Here is a 21,064-nt window from a genome sequence, read left to right as displayed (position 1 = left end):
ATAGCATAGAATACATTATAATATAAAAATATGTAATAGAATACAATCAATATAAAAGCCACACGTCTGTGAATATTCCAGCCTGTAAGAATAAAATAGTGGTGCACGTGTTTTTTGAATAGAAACAAATATGTAAAGTGCAGAATTGTACTGTTCAATGCGCGGTTTGTACAATGAGTGGTATCCGTTGGCAACAATGTAACAATTATTGCATGGTAACAATGTAGCAATGTCTGGTATACTAGCAGTGTTTATGAGCAAACAGTAGCAATGTTAAGTAAAGTTGCAGTACTGAAGAGCCGAAGGATAGATCGCCGCTTAGAGACTCGGCCGTCTCATATGGATAGCGGTAATAGTGGGCTTCAATGATGGGGACTGCAGCGCTTCAATGAGCCGTGAATTTCTCCAAATCGTGTAGAATGCGCGGAGAGAATGTTAAAATTCGCGGTCCTATTGTGTGGCATATGCTGATAGAGACTCAGCCGTCTCAGAAGTTACAGCAATAATGAAATTTGAGATAAATGTTTTTAAGGTACTCACGTAATTTTTTGAGCACCTCCTTCATGTTTCTCTTTCCTTTTCTTTTAATCATTTAAATTGCACCTGTAAGGGCATACGAGGTTGTCCGACGAAGTGCATTATGGGCACGAAACAGCTGTCCGAACCCACTGCTCCATAACCCTCTGTATATGTCTCTCACTGCAATGTCACCTGTATTGTTACCTGTTTTATACTTTGAAATAAAGAAGTTTATATCTTGGATACTATACATCTGAGTTGCCACGTCAAACTCTATTGCATAAATAAATTAAGCCTATGGTTGACTTACGCCCACCATATGTCTATCCCAATTAGTACCATAAGTGACTATTCTAGGTTTCTATGCTTTACTAATGAACAGGTCAACTTTTGTATCACTGAATAAGTACAGTCATTGCCGTAAATGTTGGCACCCCTGAAATTTCTCTAGAAAATGAAGTATTTCTCACAGAAAAGGATTGCAGTAACACATGTTTTGTTATACACTTGTTTGTTCCCTTTGTGTGTATTGGAACTAAACCAAAAAAAGGATGAAAAAAAGCAAATTGGACATAATATCACACCAAACTCCAAAAATGGTCTGGACAAAATTATTGGCACCCTTTCAAAATTGTGTAAAAAAATAAGATTGTTTCAAGCATGTGATGCTCCTTTAAACTCACCTGGGGCAAGTATCAGGTGTGGGCAATATAAAAATCACACCGGAAAGCAGATAAAAAGGAGAGAAGTTCACTTAGTCTTTGCATTGTGTGTCTGTGTGTGCCACATTAAGCATGGACAACAGAAGGAGGAGAAGAGAACTGTCTGAGGACTTGAGAACAAAAATTGTGGAAAAATATCAACATTCTCAAGGTTACAAGTCCATCTCCAGAGATCTAGATTTGCCTTTATCCACAGTGCGCAACATTATCAAGAAGTTTGCAAACCATGACACTGTAGCTAATCTCCCTGCACGTTGACGGAAGAGAAAAATTGATTAAAGGTGTCAACGCAGGATAGTCCAAATGGTGGATAAGCAGCTCCAAACAAGTTCCAAAGATATTCATGCTGTCCTGCAGGCTCAGGGAGAATCAGTGTCAGCGCAAACTATTCATCGACATTTAAATGAAACGCAATGGCAGGAGACTCAGGAGGACCCCACTGCTGACAGACATAAAAAAAAAAAAAAAAAAAAAAAAGACTACATTTTGCCAAAATGAACTTGAGTAAGCCAAAATCCTTCTGGGAAAACGTCTTGTGGACAGATGAGACCAAGATAGAGCTTTTTGGTAAAGCACATCATTCTACTGTTTACTGAGAACGGAATGAGGCCTACAAAGAAAAGAACAGTACCTACAGTGAAATATAGTGGAGGTTCAATGATGTTCTGGGGTTGTTTTGCTGCCTCTGGCACTGGGTGCCTTGAATGTGTGAAAGGCATCATGAAATCTGAGGATTACGACGGATTTTGGGTCACACTGTACAGCCCAGTGTCAGAAAGCTGGGTTTGCGTCAGGTCTTGGGTCTTCCAGCAGGACAAGGACCCTAAACATACATCAAAAAGCACCCAGAAATGGATGGCAACAAAGCGCTGGAGAGTTCTAAAGTGGTCAGCAATGAGTCCAGATCTAAATCCCATTGAACGCCTTTTGAGATCTTAAAATTTCTGTTGGGAAAAGGCGCCCTTCATATAAGAGAGACGTGGAGTAGTTTGCAAAGGAAGAGTGGTCCAACATTCCAGCTGAGAGGTGTAAGAAGCTTATTGATGGTTATAGGAAGCGACTGATTTCAGTTATTTTTTCCAAAGGGTGTGCAACCAAATAGTGGTCCCTCAACATACAATGGTAATTCGTTCCAAACGACCCATCGTTTGTCGAAACGATCGTATGTTGAGGGATCCGTGCAATGTAAAGTATAGGAAGCTGTACTCACCTGTCCCTGTCGCTCCGGACCAGGTCCTCACCGCTCCCGATGCTGTCCCAGGGGCTCCCGCTGCTGTCCCGCTGCTCCGGTGTCTTCTTCGTGATCCTCCGGTGTCTTGCGCATCTTCTGCAGGGTCCGGGCCTCGCTTTCTGGTGACGTTATTACGCTGCTGCGCGGCGTGCGTAGTGACGTAATAACGACGCCGGAAAGCAAGGCCCGGACCCTGGAGAAGATGCGCAAGACACCGGAGGATCGCGAAGTGGACCCGGAGCAGCGGGAATAGGTAAGCGAACCTGCCCGGGATGCTTAAACTGCTATCCGACAGCAGCTTAAGCCTCTGAGAGGCCATCGTATGTCAATTTTATCATATGTCGGGGCCATCGTAGGTCGGGGGGGTTACTGTATTAAGTTAAAGGGGTACTCCGGTGGAAAACATATTATTTATTTATTTATTTTATTTTAGGTCTTTATAAGTCAACTGGTGCCAGAAAGTTAAACAGATTTGTAAATTACTTCTATTAAAAAATTTTTACCCTTCCTGTACTTTATAGCAGCCAAGGAAATTGTTCTCTTTGAATTTCTTTTTTGTCTTGTCCAGTGCTCTCTGCTGACATCTGATGCCCGTGTCAAGAACTGTCCAGAGCAGCATAGGTTTGCTATGGGGATTTTCTCCTGCTCTGGAAAGTTCCTGACACTGACAGAGGTGTCAGCAGAGAGCACTGGACAAGACAAAAAAGAAATTCAAAAAGAACAGAATTTCCTCTGTAGCATACAGCTGCTAAAAATTACAGGAAGGGTAAAGATTTTTTAATAGAAGTAATTTTACAAATCTGTTTAACTTTCTGGCGCCAGTTCATAAAAAAAAGTTTTCCACCGGAGTACCCCTTTATGGGTGCCAATAATTTTGTCCAGCCCATTTTTGGAGTTTGGTGTGACATTATGTCCAATTAGCTTTTTTTTCCTTCCCTTTTTTTGGTTTAGTTCCTATACACACAAAGGGAATAAACGTGTATAGCAAAACGTGTTACTGCATTCCTTTTCTGTGAGAAATATGTTATTTCTTTGAAAAATTTCAGAGTTGCCAACATTTACGGCCATGACTGTGTGTACCCTTATGTACTGTTAGTAAAAGCTAATGATTTTATATTGAGGCAAGGCTCTTTCTCATGCACATAACATGCAGAGTTTTTTTTGTGTGTCTGTAGTCTTCTGTGTGTGTGTTAGATTATACTTCTTGAGGTCCTTAAAGGGGTATTCCTCTGGAAAATATTTTGTTTTAAATCAACTGGCGCCAGAAAGTTAAACAGATTTGTAAATTACATCTGTTTAAAAATCTTAATCCTTCCAGTACTTATCAGCTGCTGTACACTCGGCAGAAAGTTCTTTTCTTTTTTGAATTTCTTTTCCGCAGGCAAGGTTTGCTATGAGAATTTGCTCCTACTCTGGACAGTTCCTGACATGGACAGAGGTGTCAGCAGAGAGCACTGTGGCAAGACAGAAAATAAATTTAAAAAGAAAAGAACTTCCTGTGGATCATAACAGCAGCTGATAAGTACTGGAAGGATTAAGATTTTTAAATAGAAGTAATTTACAAATCTGTTTAACTTTCTGGCACCAGTTGATTTAAAAATAAAATGTTTTCTAGCGGAGTACCCCTTTAAACAGGTTATCTAAATATTACAACTGATCACCTATCCACAGGAAAAGCAAAAAGTATGTGAACCCCTTTAAGCAACAGTCATGTACTCACACTGTGGCTCCAGTTACAGTGTACATGTTTGCTACTGCCCTATTTAAAGAGGGGGCCAAGAGACCTGTGTTTTCATAATTGGTGGGGGGTCCCAGCAGTCAGACCTTCACCAGAATTATTGATTGCCTATCCCGTGGATAGGTGAGATGATTTAATTTTGGGTTAACCCTTTTAAAGATGAAGTTAAAGGGAACATGTCTGCTCTATATCATGCTCAGAGCTCAAGTCTCCAAGGTGTTGCTGAGCTGTAGCATGCATGCCTCCTCTCTCCCCTACTCCTCGCTGCCTTGACTGATTGATTCCAGCACCGAGCCCTGTACTTCAAAGCAGGAGCGGATGGAGAGGAAGTGTGCATCAGCTAACAGCACAGTCATCAGCTAACAGACAGCGGCAGTTGCTGACTTTTCCTGCATAAATTAGTTCAGCTTTCAGGTGCTCTGTTGGGCTGGAAAAGGTGGATACAGTCCTAGGAGAGAGTCCCCAGCCCACCGGAGCACCTGAAAGCTGAGCTAATTTATGCAGGCTAAAGTCAGCAACTGCCGAGCCGAGAAGTTCGTGACGAATCAAATCATTGTAACTTTGCTAATCTCTAACCGCAATGCATTATTGTGATCTGTACTATTTAAATGGGCACTGTCACTTGGGGGAAAAAAAATTGACTTGTTTTAGCAAACCTCCCCTGATAAGAAGAATGCGCCACGGGAAGTCTGTGCTCAACACGTTTGTTCCCAGCTCTGTCACGTGACACAGAACAGGGAGAGGAGCTTTTGGCTTGTTCTCCTGAGTGTTTGAGGTCTCAACACTCAGACACCCACTGATCAAAACTCTTGACATGTCTCTAGGACATATAAAAAGTTTTATAAGTGACAGGTACACTTTTTTTTTTAAATGCAATGCTAAAACTTGTACTATGTTATGGTAACTGAATATATTGGTGTTTTCCAGGCTGGGAGCGATGGGGAGAGCATTGGGAATTGCCCTTTCTCGCAGAGACTTTTTATGATCTTGTGGCTGAAAGGAGTCGTGTTCAATGTGACAACAGTTGACTTAAAGAGGTAAGGGAGATCTTTCTGAAGTGAAGCAACCTTACACAAAATGTAGGCATGAATATTTTTTCTGTGGGCTTTGGATAACCTACATTGTAAGTGTCTAAAACAAATTTTTTGACCGTATCACGTTAAGCAGAATGACTGTATGGAGGTGCCTAAGTGTTTATTGGTTTTGTGTGTTATTTCTTTTATTGTTCCGAAGATCAAAGTTTTGTACACTTTCAGGTCTGAGTGCTGGGTTAGAAAATTCTGAAAGTCATGTGTCTGCTTTCCACCAACTTCATAAGGTTCTGGTAGAGGTGCCAGAGGTTACGTGAACTTACTGGCCCAGCGTCTTCATCGTGCTCCCTATTGCTGGGAACATAATGGCCATGACTTACTAAGAGTGGAGTGTAGTTTTCTTTGTGGGTTTTGTTTCCCCACAAGTATTTGTCCATGGTATTTACTAATGTTTCCCTACGTCTTGCACTTTTCCCTACATTTTGCCTTTTTATTTATTTATTTATTTATTTATTTATTTTTTCTTATTTTAACTGCTCTGAGCTGTCGGGTTTTCCAGAGCTCAAATTCACCACCATCATTTTCTGTGGAAACATTAGTAAAAATGTTGGGATTTTTTGAAAATATTGTGACCAATTTGCCATAGGTCACACACCCTTTTTGGGTTTCCTGAGTAAAATGGAGTTAGGTTTTTACAAAAATTCTGGTGCAGACACAATTTGTAGCACAATGTGCCAACTTCTGGCGCACAACCCAACAACACAGTTCTGATTTACGATAGTAAATCAGGGCCAGTGAGTGGGTTTCTTTTGTGGGTTTTAATTCCCTACAATTTTTTTTGAAGGTATTTACTAAGGTTTCCCTACATTATGCACTTTTCCATACGTTTTGCTCTTTTTTAACACATCCTCTGATCTGTTGAGTTTTCCCACCACATTTTCTGTGCAAACATTAGTAAATATGTTTTTTTTTTTTTTGTGTGTGTGAAAATGTCAGGGTTACACCCCCATTTTGGTGACCACTCCTTCTTTCCCCTGAAGGTCATACCCCTTTTTCGGGTTTTCTCAGTAAATGGAGAGTTAGTCAGGTTTTTTCAGTTCTGGCACATTCTGGCGCAGACAAACCAACAAAACATGTCTGGTTTAGAATAGTAAATCAGGGCCATTTTGTTCAGGATGCCGTGGTCATGATGTCACGCCCCCTCCCATAGACATCAAGTGGCATGGCAGTGACGTCCTTGTCTCGGAGGCAGCGCCTGGCAGAGAATGCTGCACAGAGAATGCGGGGGTCCTCAGCGACTGGACCCCTGCGATCATAAATCTTATCCCCTATCCTTTTGGATAGGGGATAATAAGATGTATTAAGCCAGAATACCCCTTTAACTCCCAATAATATTAATGAGAGTTGCGCAAGTGGTGTAGCCCTTCTGAGTCACTTAAACAAGTTGGGGGTGGGGGGGGGGGGGGGGGGCTTACTATAGATAGAAATACCCCCTAAAAACTAGATAAACAATTGCGTCAACTTGCTGGAGACGCATGCATTTGTCATGAAATAACAATTTTGAAGCATCTGCTGTTAGTTCTTACAAGACAATTATAAATTGACACCTGTGTGTTACCACTTGTTGGAGGGGGGGGGGGGGGGGGGGTTGGGAGATGAAGAGATGTCCCAATACCCTTTTTTTTTTTTTTTTTTTTTTTTTTTTTTTTATTCAAAATTTTGATTCAATTTAATGAAGCCTGCCGACTGTGTAGTTGCACACCCCTTAGAGAAGGGTAGGATAAAGCCAAGGTGTCAGATTATGAATACATTTTTAATAATAATAACAGATCCAAGAAAAGATGCTCCAGATGGTTATTATTTGGGCAATACAAGTATTTACAAAAAGTCAGTAGAGCTGACAAGATTTTATATTTAATTTAAAAATTTTTTTTTACTTGTGTCCACAAGTAACCTATTATTTCTAAGTTTCCATTTTATTTTTTATTTTTTTATTAGGCAAATAGCTGAACTGTACTTGACAGCCATTGCTTAGTGTAAAAGAACATAAAGTTGGCTCTAAAAATAGAGGCGTAGAAACAGGAAATCTTGTTAAATGTTAAGCTGAAAATGAGATGGACAGAGGGTGAATGAGTACACTTCATACTGCCTGTGCTGAATTCTTCTGTCAGATCACAGCTTTACACATGGCCTCTTGTTCTTTGCAGACCCTGCTAAGGATTCTGGGAGATGCCTGTTAGGATTATGTAATAGTTTTCTTTTGGGTAAAAGTGAAGACCAGATACGTGGTGGAATTTCTACTATTTAGAAGATGGTTGCATGCCTGCATTGCAGAAAGTTTATCATTTAACCCCTTAAGGACCAGGCCATTTTACACCTTAGGACCAGAGCGTTTTTTGCACATCTGACCACTGTCACTTTAAGCATTAATAACTCTGGGATGCTTTTACTTATCATTCTGATTCCGAGATTGTTTTTTCGTGACATATTCCACTTTAACATAGTAGTAAAATTTTGTGGTAACTTGCATCCTTTCATGGTGAAAAATCCCAAAATTTGATGAAAAAAATGAAAATTTAGCATTTTTCTAACTTTGAAGCTCTCTGCTTGTAAGGAAAATGGATATTCAAAATAAAAAAATTTTTGGATCACATATACAATATGTCTACTTTATGTTTGCATCATAAAATGTATGAGTTTTTACTTTTGGAAGACACCAGAGGGCTTCAAAGTTCAGCAGCAATTTTCAAATTTTTCACAAAATTTTCAAACTCACTATTTTTCAGTGACCAGTTCAGTTTTGAAGTGGATTTGAAGGGTCTTCATATTAGAAATACCCCATAAATGACCCCATTATAAAAACTGCACCCCTCAAAGTATTCAAAGTGACATTCAGTAAGTGTTTTAACCCTTTTGGTGTTTCACAGGAATAGCAGCAAAGTGAAGGAGAAAATTCTAAATCTTCATTTTTTACATTCGCATGTTCTTGTAGACCCAATTTTTGAATATTTGCAAGGAGTAAAAGGAGAACATTTTTAGTGGTATTTTTAGCCCAATTTCTCTCGAGTAAGCACATACCTCATATGTCTGTGTAAAGTGTTCAGTGGGCGCAGTAGAGGGCTCAGAAGGGAAGGAGCGACAAGGGGATTTTGGAGAGAACATTTTCCTGAAATGGTTTTTGGGGGGCATGTCACCTTTAGGAAGCCCCTAGGGTGCCAAAAAAGCAAAAAAAAAACACATGGCATACCATTTTGGAAACTAGACCCCTCGAGGAACGTAACAAGGAAATAAGTGAGCCTTAATACCCCACAGGTGTTTCATGACTTTTGCAAATGTAAAAAAAAAATTATAATTTTATATAAAATGCTTGTTTTCCTAAAAATTTTACATTTTTACAAAGGGTTAAAGCAGAAAATACCCCCCAAAATTTGAAGCCCAATTTCTCCCGATTCAGAAAACACCCCATGTGGGGGTGAAAAGTGCTCTGCTGGCGCACTACAGGTCTCAGAAGAGGAGTAGTCACATTTGGCTTTTTGGAAGCAAATTTTGCTCTGGGGGCATGCCGCGTTTAGGAAGCCCATATGGTGCCAGGACAGCAAAAAAAAAAACACATGGCATTATATTTTGGAAACTAGACCCCTTGGGGAACGTAACAAGGGGTAAGGTGAACCTTAATACCCCACAGCGGTTTCACAACTTTTGCATATGTAACAAAAAAAAATAAAAAAATTACGAAAATGCTTGGTTTCCCAAAAATTTTACATTTTTACAAAGGGTTAAAGCAGAAAATACCCCCCAAAATTTGAAGCCCAATTTCTCCCGATTCAGAAAACACCCCATGTGGGGGTGAAAAGTGCTCTGCTGGCGCACTACAGGTCTCAGAAGAGGAGTAGTCACATTTGGCTTTTTGGAAGCAAATTTTGCTCTGGGGGCATGCCGCATTTAGGAAGCCCATATGGTGCCAGGACAGCAAAAACCCCCCACATGGCATTATATTTTGGAAACTAGACCCCTTGGGGAACGTAACAAGGGGTAAAGTGAACCTTAATACCCCACAGGGGTTTCACGACTTTTGCATATGTAAAAAAAAAAAATAATAATTTACGAAAATGCTTGGTTTCCCAAAAATTTTACATTTTTACAAAGGGTTAAAGCAGAAAATACCCCCCAAAATTGGAAGCCCAATTTCTCCCGATTCAGAAAACACCCCATGTGGGGGTGAAAAGTGCTCTGCTGGCGCACTACAGGTCTCAGAAGAGGAGTAGTCACATTTGGCTTTTTGGAAGCAAATTTTGCTCTGGGGGCATGCCGCATTTAGGAAGCCCATATGGTGCCAGGACAGCAAAAAACCCACACATGGCATACCATTTTGGAAACTATACCCCTTGGGGAACGTAACAAGGGGTAAAGTGAACCTTAATACCCCACAGGGGTTTCACGACTTTTGCATATGTAAAAAAAAATAATAATAATTTACGAAAATGCTTGGTTTCCCAAAAATTTTTCATTTTTACAAAGGGTTAAAGCAGAAAATACCCCACAAAATTTGAAGCCCAATTTCTCCCGATTCAGAAAACACCCCATGTGGGGGTGAAAAGTGCTCTGCTGGCGCACTACAGGTCTCAGAAGAGGAGTAGTCACATTTGGCTTTTTGGAAGCAAATTTTGCTCTGGGGGCATGCCGCATTTAGGAAGCCCATATGGTGCCAGGACAGCAAAAAAAAAAACACATGGCATTATATTTTGGAAACTAGACCCCTTGGGGAACGTAACAAGGGGTAAAGTGAACCTTAATACCCCACAGGGGTTTCACAACTTTTGCATATGTAAAAAATATATATATTTTTTTCACTAAAATGTGTTTCCCCACAAATTTTACATTTTTACAAGGGTTAATAGCAGAAAAGACCCCCCACAATTTGTAAATACATTTCTTTGGAGTAAGGACATACCTTATTTTTTGATGATTTTGGCTTGGCGGGTGCACAGCAGGTCTTGCTTGAGTGGGAGTGCAGTCAGGGACCTTGAGCCTGATATGGAGCCAGGATGTGGGACCCCCCCTCAAGGAGCGCTAATGGGGCGAGCACTGAGCCCTAAAATAGGGGAACACTATGGGGGACAACGGGCCGTAACTGGGTTAGACAGGTGGGGTACAGAGGCCCGTAATATGGGATACAGTGGGCAAGAAAATTATAAAACATAATAAAACAGGATAAGTTCCCAGAATGATGACCCAGAGCACAGCCAAAACTAAAAAAAAATATGCCCGCCCCAAACCCTATGCTCTGAATCATCATTCTGGGAATGTAATGTGTGTGGCCGTCCCTAACCTGTTGCCTAAAATGCGCACCCGCTCAGGTGGAGAGAGAGCGCTGCACATTTCAGGCAACATAAAAAGTCCCCGATGAGAGTGACTCAGTGACCTATGACCCATTTTTGAAAAAACACCCCCAGAGGTCTTATCAGGTTTTTTTTTTTTTCAGGTTTTTTTGGGCAATTTAGTGATTTATGGGGGTTATATTTTGGAATGTACTCTGGACTTGGTACATTGGTGAAATTATGGAAAATTCTAATAAAAAGGGAAAATTTAGGGCTCCATGGAAGTGTGATACTCCCTGAAGCAGCCTATGCAGAGGCCGGGATTATCTGGGCAAGTGTCACATTGGTACCTGGTGTCCCTCCGAATCCCCCTCCTGTAACACACTCTGCATCTTTTCTGGGATCGTCCCTTCTTTCCACTGTGGGGGACCTCACCTGGAAAGTGCTGGCCTGGGACGATCCTGGCGCCTATAACTCCAGACCCTTGGGAAGTCCGGCCTGATCTTTCCCGGTCAGCAAAGATCAGGAACCTTAGGACTTCTTCTTGGTACTGAAGGAATGTCCCTGTGTTGCCAGCGTACTGGGATAGTACAAAAGCGTTGTACATGGCAACCTGTACCAAGTAGACCGCAACTTTTTTGTACCATGCCCGTGTTTTCCGCATGGCGTTGTATGGCTTGAGGACTTGATCTGAGAGATCAACTCCCCCCATATACCGATTGTAGTCCAGAATACAATCGGGCTTGAGGACCGGTCCCACGGTACCTCGCACAGGGACAGGGGTGCTGCCGTTCCCATGAATAGTGGTGAGTATAAGGACATCCCTCTTATCCTTATACTTCACCAACAACAGGTTATCATGGGTCAGGGCACGGGACTCACCCTTGGGGATAGGCGTCTGGACCAAATTTAGAGGGAGGCCTCTCTGGTTTTTCCGCACGGTCCCACAAGCGGACGTGGATCTGGCGGAAAGGGATGTGAAGAGAGGGATGCTGGTATAAAAGTTGTCCACGTACACGTGGTAACCCTTATCCAGCAATGGGTGCATAAGGTCCCAAACGATTTTCCCGCTAACACCCAGAGTGGGGGAACAATCTGGGGGTTCAATACGGGAATCTCGTCCCTCATATACTCTAAACTTGCAAGTGTACCCGGAGGTACTCTCACAAAGTTTATAGAGCTTCACGCCATACCGCGCCCGCTTTGAAGGAATATACTGGCGGAAGATGAGTCTCCCCTTAAAACTGATGAGAGACTCATCTACCGAGAGGTCCCTGAGGGGTATGTAGGCCTCCAAAAATTTGGCCCCAAAGTGATCGATGACCGGCCTCACTTTGTAAAGCCGGTCATGGGCGGGATCACCTCGGGGTGGACATGCCGCATTATCTGCATAATGCAGGCATTTCCGAATGGCCTCGAACCGCCTCCGTGTCATCGCCATACTGTAAAGTGGGGTCTGGTAGAGGATGTCCCCGCTCCAGTACTGACGAGCACTTGGTTTTTTGACCAGGCCCATATGCAGCGAGAGGCCCCAAAATGTCCTCATTTCCGCTGCATCAATGGCGCGCCATTCATTGGGCCTGGCCAAAAGCGAATCTGGGTGGTGGGCAATGAACTGCTGGGCGTACAAGTTTGTTTGCTCCACCATTAGATTGACCAGGCTGTCACTGAAAAAAAACTTAAAAAAATCCAGATCAGTGAACCCAGCCGTGTCAATCCGGATTCCTGAGTCGCCAATAAACTCAGGAATCCGTGGCTGATAACCCACTGGGGGGCTCCAGACAGGGTCATCGGAAGGGGGCTCCGGTGCACTTATCTGGGGGGCCGGACTCCTATTACGAGCGGCATTGCCACTCGTACTAGTGTCGGCCACTGGGTCACTCTCATGGGGGGTGCGTGGCCTCGCCTGGCGGCGTCTCCGCCGCCGTACAGGGGACTCATCATCACTACTGGATGATGAGGAGGACGATGAAGAACACAAAAATGTAGGATCTTCATCGTCCTCACTGACAGATTCGGAGTCGGAGGCTAAAAAAGCCAAAGCCTCCGCTGCCGAAAATGTCCGTCGGGCCATCGCCTTTATTCTACGGTGACGGGGGGGGCAGTGGCGGGGGGGGGGGGTGGCGGGGGGGGGGGGGGGGCGGTGAAGTATGTACTGTGGTGCTTGGTGTAAAAAGTGTACAACAGTAAAAGAAAAGAAAAAAAAAAGCTGCGGACAAAAAAAAAGGGGTGGCAAACGCAGCTCCCTGAACCCCTAATAGGACCCGGGGTAAAGGATCAGACCCTAATAGGACCCTGGGGGACCTATTAGGGGGTCAGGGGGGGATTTTTTTTTTTATAAAAAAAAATAAAAAATAAAAAAAGCTGTGGCCAAAAAAAAAGGGGAGGGCACACGCAGCTCCCGAACCCCTAATAGGTCCCGGGGTCAGGGATCAGACCATAATAGGACCCTGGGGACCTATTAGGGGGTCAGAGGGGGGGGGTACTTTTTTTTTTTTTTTACTTTTTTTCCCTTTTTTTTACTTTTATATAACTTTTAGACTCCTATTAGACTCCTACCTGTCCCTGCACTCAGCTTTCCCTAATCTAAGGCTCCTGAGGGGGCTCCTGCTCCGAGGGTGGATCAACGTCTTCTTCTCACTGCTGCACCCGCTGACTGAATGAAAACAGCGGGTCCAGCAGCGGGAAGGAGCCGTTAACCCCTCCTCTGCCGCTCTGCTATTGGCCGGACGATCGCCGGCCAATAGCAGCGTTGCTGGGGCGGTGACAGAATTGTCACCGCTCCCCAGCAACGGTAGGTGATTGGCGGTGAATTGTACACCGCCGATCACCATTTATTACCGGGTCATCGGGTCACAAGTGACCCGAATGACCCGAATCACCGAAGATCGCTTGCGTGATTTCGCAAGCGATCTCCGGCGATCGCCGACATGCGGGGGTCCCGGGACCCCCCTCGGCATTTGCACGGCATGCCTGCTGAAGGATTTCAGCAGGCATGCCGTTCCGATCTCTGCCCGGCGAGCGGCAGGGACCGGAAAAAGCCATGACGTTGTGGAACGTCATTGGTCCTTAAAGCCCAGGGTGCCATGACGTTCCACAACGTCATTGGTCCTTAAGAGGTTAATCTTTTTTTCTGTCATTCTGGCCCTCATTGTTAAAAGTGCAGACCAAGAGATCATATTTTCAACTTGTCATGTGCGAATTAAAAAAACAAACAAAAAAACATGCTAATCCTAATCTTCAAATAGTTCTCTAGGACAAAAAGTTGTTGTTTTTTTAAGTGATGTGTCCATTCAAGTTTCCATCAATATAAAGTAACCGCTTATAAAATACCGGAATTAAACTCTTGAAGTTTGAGTACAGACAGGATAGGACACTGTAAAAAAAAAAAAAACACGTGAATATTTGGCGTGACGTCAGTTCAGACGCTGGTAAACGTCCGGTTAATGGAGTCAATAAACACTTAGGTGGACAGAGTTATTAGATTAGTGCTCTTCTCCTTTTCTGGAAGGAGTGCTGCATAATATGACCTAAAAAGAATCTTGATTGTTTTTAAGCTTCTATTTTTAACTTCCATTATTTATTCCATAGAACTTCCATAGAAGTCTATGATTGACTGTAGGGAAGAAACGGCCAATCATAGCTGGTGGCGGGGGGGGGCGCGCGCGGGCGGGCACACACACACACACACACACACACACACACACACACACACACACACACACTATCAGATTGCTTCTCCAGGCATCACATCATTCAAATGTGTGTGTGTGTGTGTGTGTGTGTGTGTGTGTGTGTGTGTGTGTGTCATCCAAGCCTGGTACAATAAAGGTTGTCTGGTCACTTGATATAAAATGTTAGACCAATGATAGTAAGTCTGGGTGTTCAGTCTCCCACCGATCTTTAGAGTGGCCTGGGAGAAGAACTTGGCTGAGCACTTCTCTCTCCATCTAACTGGAGGACATGGATTCTGTAGTAAGTCTGTGAAGCCTGTCTTCTGCAGCAAGACTGGGAGAACAGCAAGCTGGCCCATTCTAGTGATCAGTGTGGGTCTGAACACCCAGACCCAAATGTCAAGGTTTTTTCTTTAAATGATGACAATGCAAAAAAAAAAAAAGCCATGCTCTCTTTGCCTGTCTCTACTAAGCCCTGATCTAGTCTATGCAAGAGCCTTTAGTAGCAGAAAAGTATCAGGTATTAGATTTGGCTACAAGAATCCTTTTCTGCCAGACCATTTTAGGTATGTTCTTGACAGGTAAAAGGTAACAAATATCTCTCAATATTTCTTCATAGTAGACGGGGCTATGTTTTGTGACGTAAAGCTGCAAATTACATACTAAGAGTGGAGGTGGAGTGTAGGTTTCTTTGTGGGTTTTAATTTCCTACAATTTTTTTCCACTGTATTTACTAAGGTTTCCCTACATTTTCCACTTTTCCCCACAGTTTGCTTTTTTTTCACATGTTCTGTGAAAATGTCGAGAATATGCCCCTTTTCGGTGACCACACCCCTTTTTCATGTTTTCTCAGTAAAATGGAGAGTTGGTCAGGTTTTTTTTAATTCTGGCGCAGACACAATTTCTGGCGCACTGTGTTTGGGTTTGCAATAGTAAACGAGGGCCATTGTTGTCTTCCTTCAACCACCAGCAGAGGAGTGTTTTGAGCTAACTGCATACTGTTTATACATTGAACTCAATAAAAACCAAATAGACAGTATGCTTCCCCTAGTGGTGAATGCAGGTAGTAGTCAGTAATGTTATCCATCTGTTAACTTCAAGTGATTTAGAGCACTGCATCATAAAAAAAATAAAAATTACTTGGCACAGAATTTTAGACTGAAAAGTAGGGCTGCATGCAATGGGGGAAATGTGCGATTTCAATTATGGAGGTAAATATTGCGATTTCGATATGCAATTGTGATATAATAAACAAATGATGAAATTCCCATATTTCATATCCCATCTCCTTATTTCATAAAGCCAACCCCCCAAATTTCATGTTCATTGACTGAACATTAAATGGAGGGGTTTGGAAATGGGGAGAAATTAGCTTAATTCCTCCTCCGCATGTTCCTGGCATGGTATAGTGTAGTCTCCACACTCTCTGGCGTGGTTTTGTTGCGCTCTAGTGTAGTGCAGCTGCATGGAAGGGAGGACTGGGAACAAGTTAATTCCCTTAAGTGGGTACTCCACCCCTAAAAATGTTATCCCGCATCCAAAGAATACACCGCTGGGACCCCCCCACGATCTCCGGCGCAGCACCGTGAAATCTGATGCACGGAGTAAACTTCGTTCTGTGCCAGATGACGGAAGACTACCACTGTCACACCTTCCTTTCAGGTCTATGGGAGGGCGTGTGACTAGCCGTCATGCTCCCTCCCGTAGACATGAATGGAGGGGGCGTGGTGTGAAGTCACTAACACGGAAGCCCATAGCTTCCGTGTTCGTGAACGCATCAGTGACTGCCCAGAGATCGCAGGGCCCCCCGGTTTGACCCCCCCCCCCCCCCCCTGTGATCAGACATGTTATCCCCTATCTTTTGAATAGGGGATAAGATGTTTAGGAGCGGAGTATTTCAATTTTCCACCTACAGACCCATATAAGGCTTGTTTTGTGCGTCACCAACTGTACTGTGTACTATTTTGCTTCTGAGCTATTTTTTTGCGCAATTTTTTTGGTACCCTTTTTCGTTTTGCCTAGAATTTTTGATCACTTTATTTATGTATTTTTTATTTTTTTTCTGGTTTATGAAGTGACCAAAGTTTAGCAATCCTGTTATTTTTATTATTATTATTATTATTATTTTATAAATTTTTTTATACATTTCCGCCAATGGCAGTGTTGTTTCATTAATATTATATTTTAATAGTTCGGCCATTTACACACATGGCGTATGCCATGTATTTTTATGTTCATTTTTGTTTACACTAGAAAAAGGGGGGTGACTTAAACTTTTATTAGGGTAGGGACTTAATAAAACTCTTTCTATTTACATTTTAATTTTTTTTATTCTCCCATAGGGTGGGGTTTTCTAAAGTGTTTCTCCAGTTGTTGCAAAGCTACAGTTCCCAGCATGCCCGCAAGCCAAAGCCTGTCCGGGCATGCTAAGAGTTGTAGTTTTTCAACAGCTGGAGGCACACTGTTTGCAAGTAGTAGTCCCCATAGGGCAGTATTTTCCAATCTTGTGATTGCAGTCACTGATCAATGTTGTGCCATAGCAAAGCATTGATCAGTGTTACTGGAGGAGCCGGAGGCAGGTAGGGAACCTCCGCTTGTCCTGATCAGCTCCATTGAGCTACCAGCACTAGTTATAGGCATTTTAGATGCTGCAATCAACTTTCATTGCTGTGTCTAAAAGGTTAATGCCAGACATCATGCTGATCGGTGATTTCCAGCATTAGCCAGTATGAAGAGAGCTCAGCTCCTGAGCTCGCTTCACACACCCGCCGCATGGCTGCGCCTTATATATACAGTGGCCAGTCCGGGACCACATAAGCCACCACAATTATTCTTAGCAGTAGGAGGAGTGCATTCTGACACAGCTGCGCCAATCCTCTGCTGAACTTGCCACTGCTTCAGCCGCGGAAACCCCTGCTGCTGCTGTCACCGGAGCCACTGCAGATGCTGCCGCCGCCGGAGTGAGTCATCACTAGAATTTCCCAAAGGCCAAATCGACATATCGCAATCGGCAATAATAGTGATTCGATTACCGTTGCGATATATCGTGCTGGCCTACTGAAAAGTAAATCTTAATTTATTAACCTTCTAAGATCATGTAGCTTTTATCTAGAGAAATGGTGTGTGTGTGCATTTTGTATAGGCAGTGTTAACTGATAATCTAGTCTAGTATTGACTATACAAATGTCATTTTCTAATCCAGATAGTTTGTAAATTTGTAGAACAGAGGCAGTCCAAGCTGATCAAACAGTAGTGAACTTTCCAACACTTACGTATATGGTAAAAATAGGTTGTTCTGATACTATGGTGGGACATATCCTTCAGGCAATAATATGAGACATTATAATAATGGGAATAAAAAAATAAATTAAAAAAAGCCAGAAATTTTGTAGACCCATCGTAGGTTGACACTTATGTTCTCTAGAGATGACTTCTCAGCAGTCTTGGCATTATATTTTAACACAGGATTACAATGAGAGATAACACATGATTCACCATTGACAATAGGTAAATGGTGAATCTCCACATACACACTGACCTCTGCACAGGTCACAGGGCAGGTCTAGAAACTTTTCCATAGAAGTTAGAACAGATTAGACAAAAGATTATTCGTCAGTATCTGGTTCTCATTTAGTAAATCTATGCCATTATAGATGATAAATTTCCTTTAACTTTTTTTCAGTTGTTCTAGGTAACACAAATATTATTCTTTTATAATATTCCTTTAGAACTTAAAGGGGTTCTCCGCTGCTCAGCGTTTGGAACAAACCCATAGACTTGTATTGAGGGGGGTGGGGTGTGACGTCATGAAGGGGCGGGGCTATGACACCACGAGCTCCCGGCTCCAACATTCGGAACAGTTTGTTGCAAACGCTGAGCAGCGAAGTACCCCTTTAAATAAAAAAGAGCATAATTTTCTCCTTCAGCCTCTAGAAGCATCACTTGAGGTAAATATTTACACTTTAGTTTTTGTTGCCGTTTGCTTGGTTCCACGTAAAACAACTTGACCATAATGGGACTTTAGCTTGCTGAAGTGCAAGTGTTTAAGAGGAAAGGAATTTGGGTTATGAGTGTATCAAGGGATGCCAGAAACACACTTTGGCATCCAAGTGATTTCCTGGAGTTGTTTTCAGCAAAGCCTTAAATTTTAATTGTAAAAAATTCCCTAATATGACTTTGGGATCAGCTCACTGAACTGTACTTGGTGGGGAATATTCAAGCCTGTCATTGAAGTTTAGATACAGTTGACCCTCCTTATTTCTGCCCTCACTTATCCCAGTTATTGTGGTTGTTTTGGCTCTTCATAAAAGAAGACTGAGGTATTTAAAGGAAAGGTTTCTGCATAGGTTTCCCACAAAATGGAAACATGTCGGTTGCACCTTAGCAACAAACAATAAACTTCCGCTTAGTACTTGTATAACTGAATCATTGGCTAGCAGTATATTGCAGAATTAGAAGTGTCTGTTCAGGGAAACCTCTCTGAAAAAGACTACATGTGACCTTGGCTCTATATACACAAAAGTAACAGTAAAACAGAGAATTGCTGAAAATAAAAAAACTTCTGACACTACTATGTGGGGTCAGGAGAGTTGTTTTCTTACTATCTTTTTCCCACCCAGTCCCTACACTGTAAACAATTCATATACTGTCATTTTTCAAGGGGAGAGTTGCAAGGTGTTGATGTGATTTTTTTTGCTTGTATTTATTTGCATCTTTTATTTCTGCAGAAAACCAGCAGACTTACAAAATCTTGCACCTGGAACACACCCGCCGTTTATAACCTACAACCACGAAGTAAAGACCGATGTTAATAAAATAGAGGAGTTTTTGGAAGAAGTGCTCTCCCCTCCAAAGTAAGCAATATATGAGGGTCTAAGTTTGTGATCTCGGGCACTTAGGTTTGACTAGAATTCTAAAATAGTAAAACTTGACACTATTAGGCTAGGTTTCCACTTGGTTTTTTTCTGGCAGTTTTTGGATATCTGCCACTGCAGTTTTTGAGCTAAAGCCAGAAATGTATTCAAAAGGAATAGGACATATAAAGGAAGGACTTCTACTTCTCCTCCCTTTATGGATCCACTTCTGACTTTGGCTTAAAAACTGCAGTGGCAGTTTTCCAAAAACTGCCAGAAAAAAAACAAGTGGAAACTTAGCCTTAGGAGTTTTATCAAAACTTGTGCGCAGGAAACATTGGTTGGCCATAGCAACCAATCAGAATGCATCTTTAATTTTTAAAAGGGATCTGAAAAATAAAAGCAATCTGACTGCTATGGACAACTGCTCCATTTTTCCTCTGCAGAAATTTTGGTAAATCTCCCCCTCTGTACCATCTATTGATCTGTTTCTGAAGTTTCCTGGCTTAAAGAGAAAAATTGTCACAGAAAGAACAGCCACATAATGCACCAGAAAATACGTAGTAAAATCAGGGATTTCAATGCCATCACTGTGTAAATCAGGGGTCTCAAACTCAAATTATCTGGGGGCCACTGGAGGTAGCGGCTGGGTGAGGCTGGGCTGCATGATCCCCTTACATATAATGCTCCCATCATGTGCCCCTTACATATAATGCTCCCATCATGCGCCCCTTACATATAATGCTCCCATCATGCGCCCCTTACATATAATGCTCCCATCATGCGCCCCTTACATATAATGCTCCCATCATGCGCCCCTTACATATAATGCTCCCATCATGCGCCCCTTACATATAATGCTCCCATCATGCGCCCCTTACATATAATGCTCCCATCATGCGCCCCTTACATATAATGCTCCCATCATGCGCCCCTTACATATAATGCTTCCATCATGCGCCCCCCTTACATATAATGCTTCCATCATGCGCCCCTTACATATAATGCTCCCATCATGCGCCCCTTACATATAATGCTCCCATCATGCGCCCCTTACATATAATGCCCCCATCATGCGCCCCTTACATATAATGCCCCCTATGCGCCCCTTACATATAATGCCCCCATTATGCGCCCCTAATCATCCACCAGCAACACCCCCCACTAGGGAAGTAAGAAAAAATCGATTTGCGTGATTATCGCGATTTTTCATTTGGCAATACTGAATCGATTCAAAATATTTTTGAATCGATCCTTTTAGGGATGTGGAATTTGTATCTCTTGACGCCGGGACATGCTGTTCCGGGCAGGTGAATTTTTCCAGCTCTCGCAAGTAGGGCTGAATCTGACGTGGCGTCGCTCTGGGTGTATGGAGCGGGCTCCCGACTCGTGCCTGCTCCGTACTCTGCGGCCCCCGGCTGATTTCAGTAGCCGAGGGCCGCTGATGCATCACCGCCGCTAATATCTAGCATGAGGCGCTCAGCAGTCTGTATGGAGCGGGCTCCGGACTCCTGCCCGCTCCATACTCTGCAGCCCCCGGCTGTTTTCAGTAGCCGGGGCCGCCACTAATAGCCGGCTGCGGCTGGCTATTAACCCTTTAGATCGCCGCTGTCAAAGCTGACAGCGGCGTCTAAAGGGATCTGTGAATGCTCCCTGGTGGGCTAGTGGGGTGGATCGCCCCCCCACAGCACAATCGCTGGGGGGGGGGGGGGGGGGGGGCAATCCACTGTGGAGATAGCCGGAGGGCTTACCTCTGCTTCCTGCTGTCCCATGGCTCTGTTATTGATAGAGCCTGGCTTGACTAGGCTCTAGCAATGGATCTCAGATCAATGGAGTTCAATAGAACTCTATTAATATGTCTGAGGAATCTAATGATTCCTCCAAAAAGTCTAATAAAGTGTATAAAAAAAAAGAAAGTTTTAATAAAAGTTTAAAAGATATTGTTTTTCAGACAGAATCGGGATATATCGTCCCGTAA

The 21,064-nt window shown here is 42.9% G+C and overlaps 1 protein-coding gene across 1 annotated transcript in view; it reads left to right on the top strand.

The window, feature by feature from the left end:
* Positions 1-21,064, top strand: part of CLIC4 (chloride intracellular channel 4) — a 53,331-nt gene that overhangs the window by 27,162 nt on the left and 5,105 nt on the right. The window contains exons 2-3 of the mRNA XM_056557056.1: positions 5,138-5,247; positions 18,961-19,086. Of these exons, the coding sequence (XP_056413031.1) occupies positions 5,138-5,247; positions 18,961-19,086 (236 nt within the window). The remainder of the gene's footprint in view (positions 1-5,137; positions 5,248-18,960; positions 19,087-21,064) is intronic.

The sequence above is a fragment of the Hyla sarda genome, chromosome 2 (genome assembly GCF_029499605.1).
Source record: "Hyla sarda isolate aHylSar1 chromosome 2, aHylSar1.hap1, whole genome shotgun sequence".
In the NCBI taxonomy this organism is placed as follows: Eukaryota; Metazoa; Chordata; class Amphibia; order Anura; family Hylidae; genus Hyla; species Hyla sarda.
The sequence above is the reverse complement of the archived record's forward strand: the minus strand, read 5'-3'. Positions and strand labels throughout refer to the sequence as shown.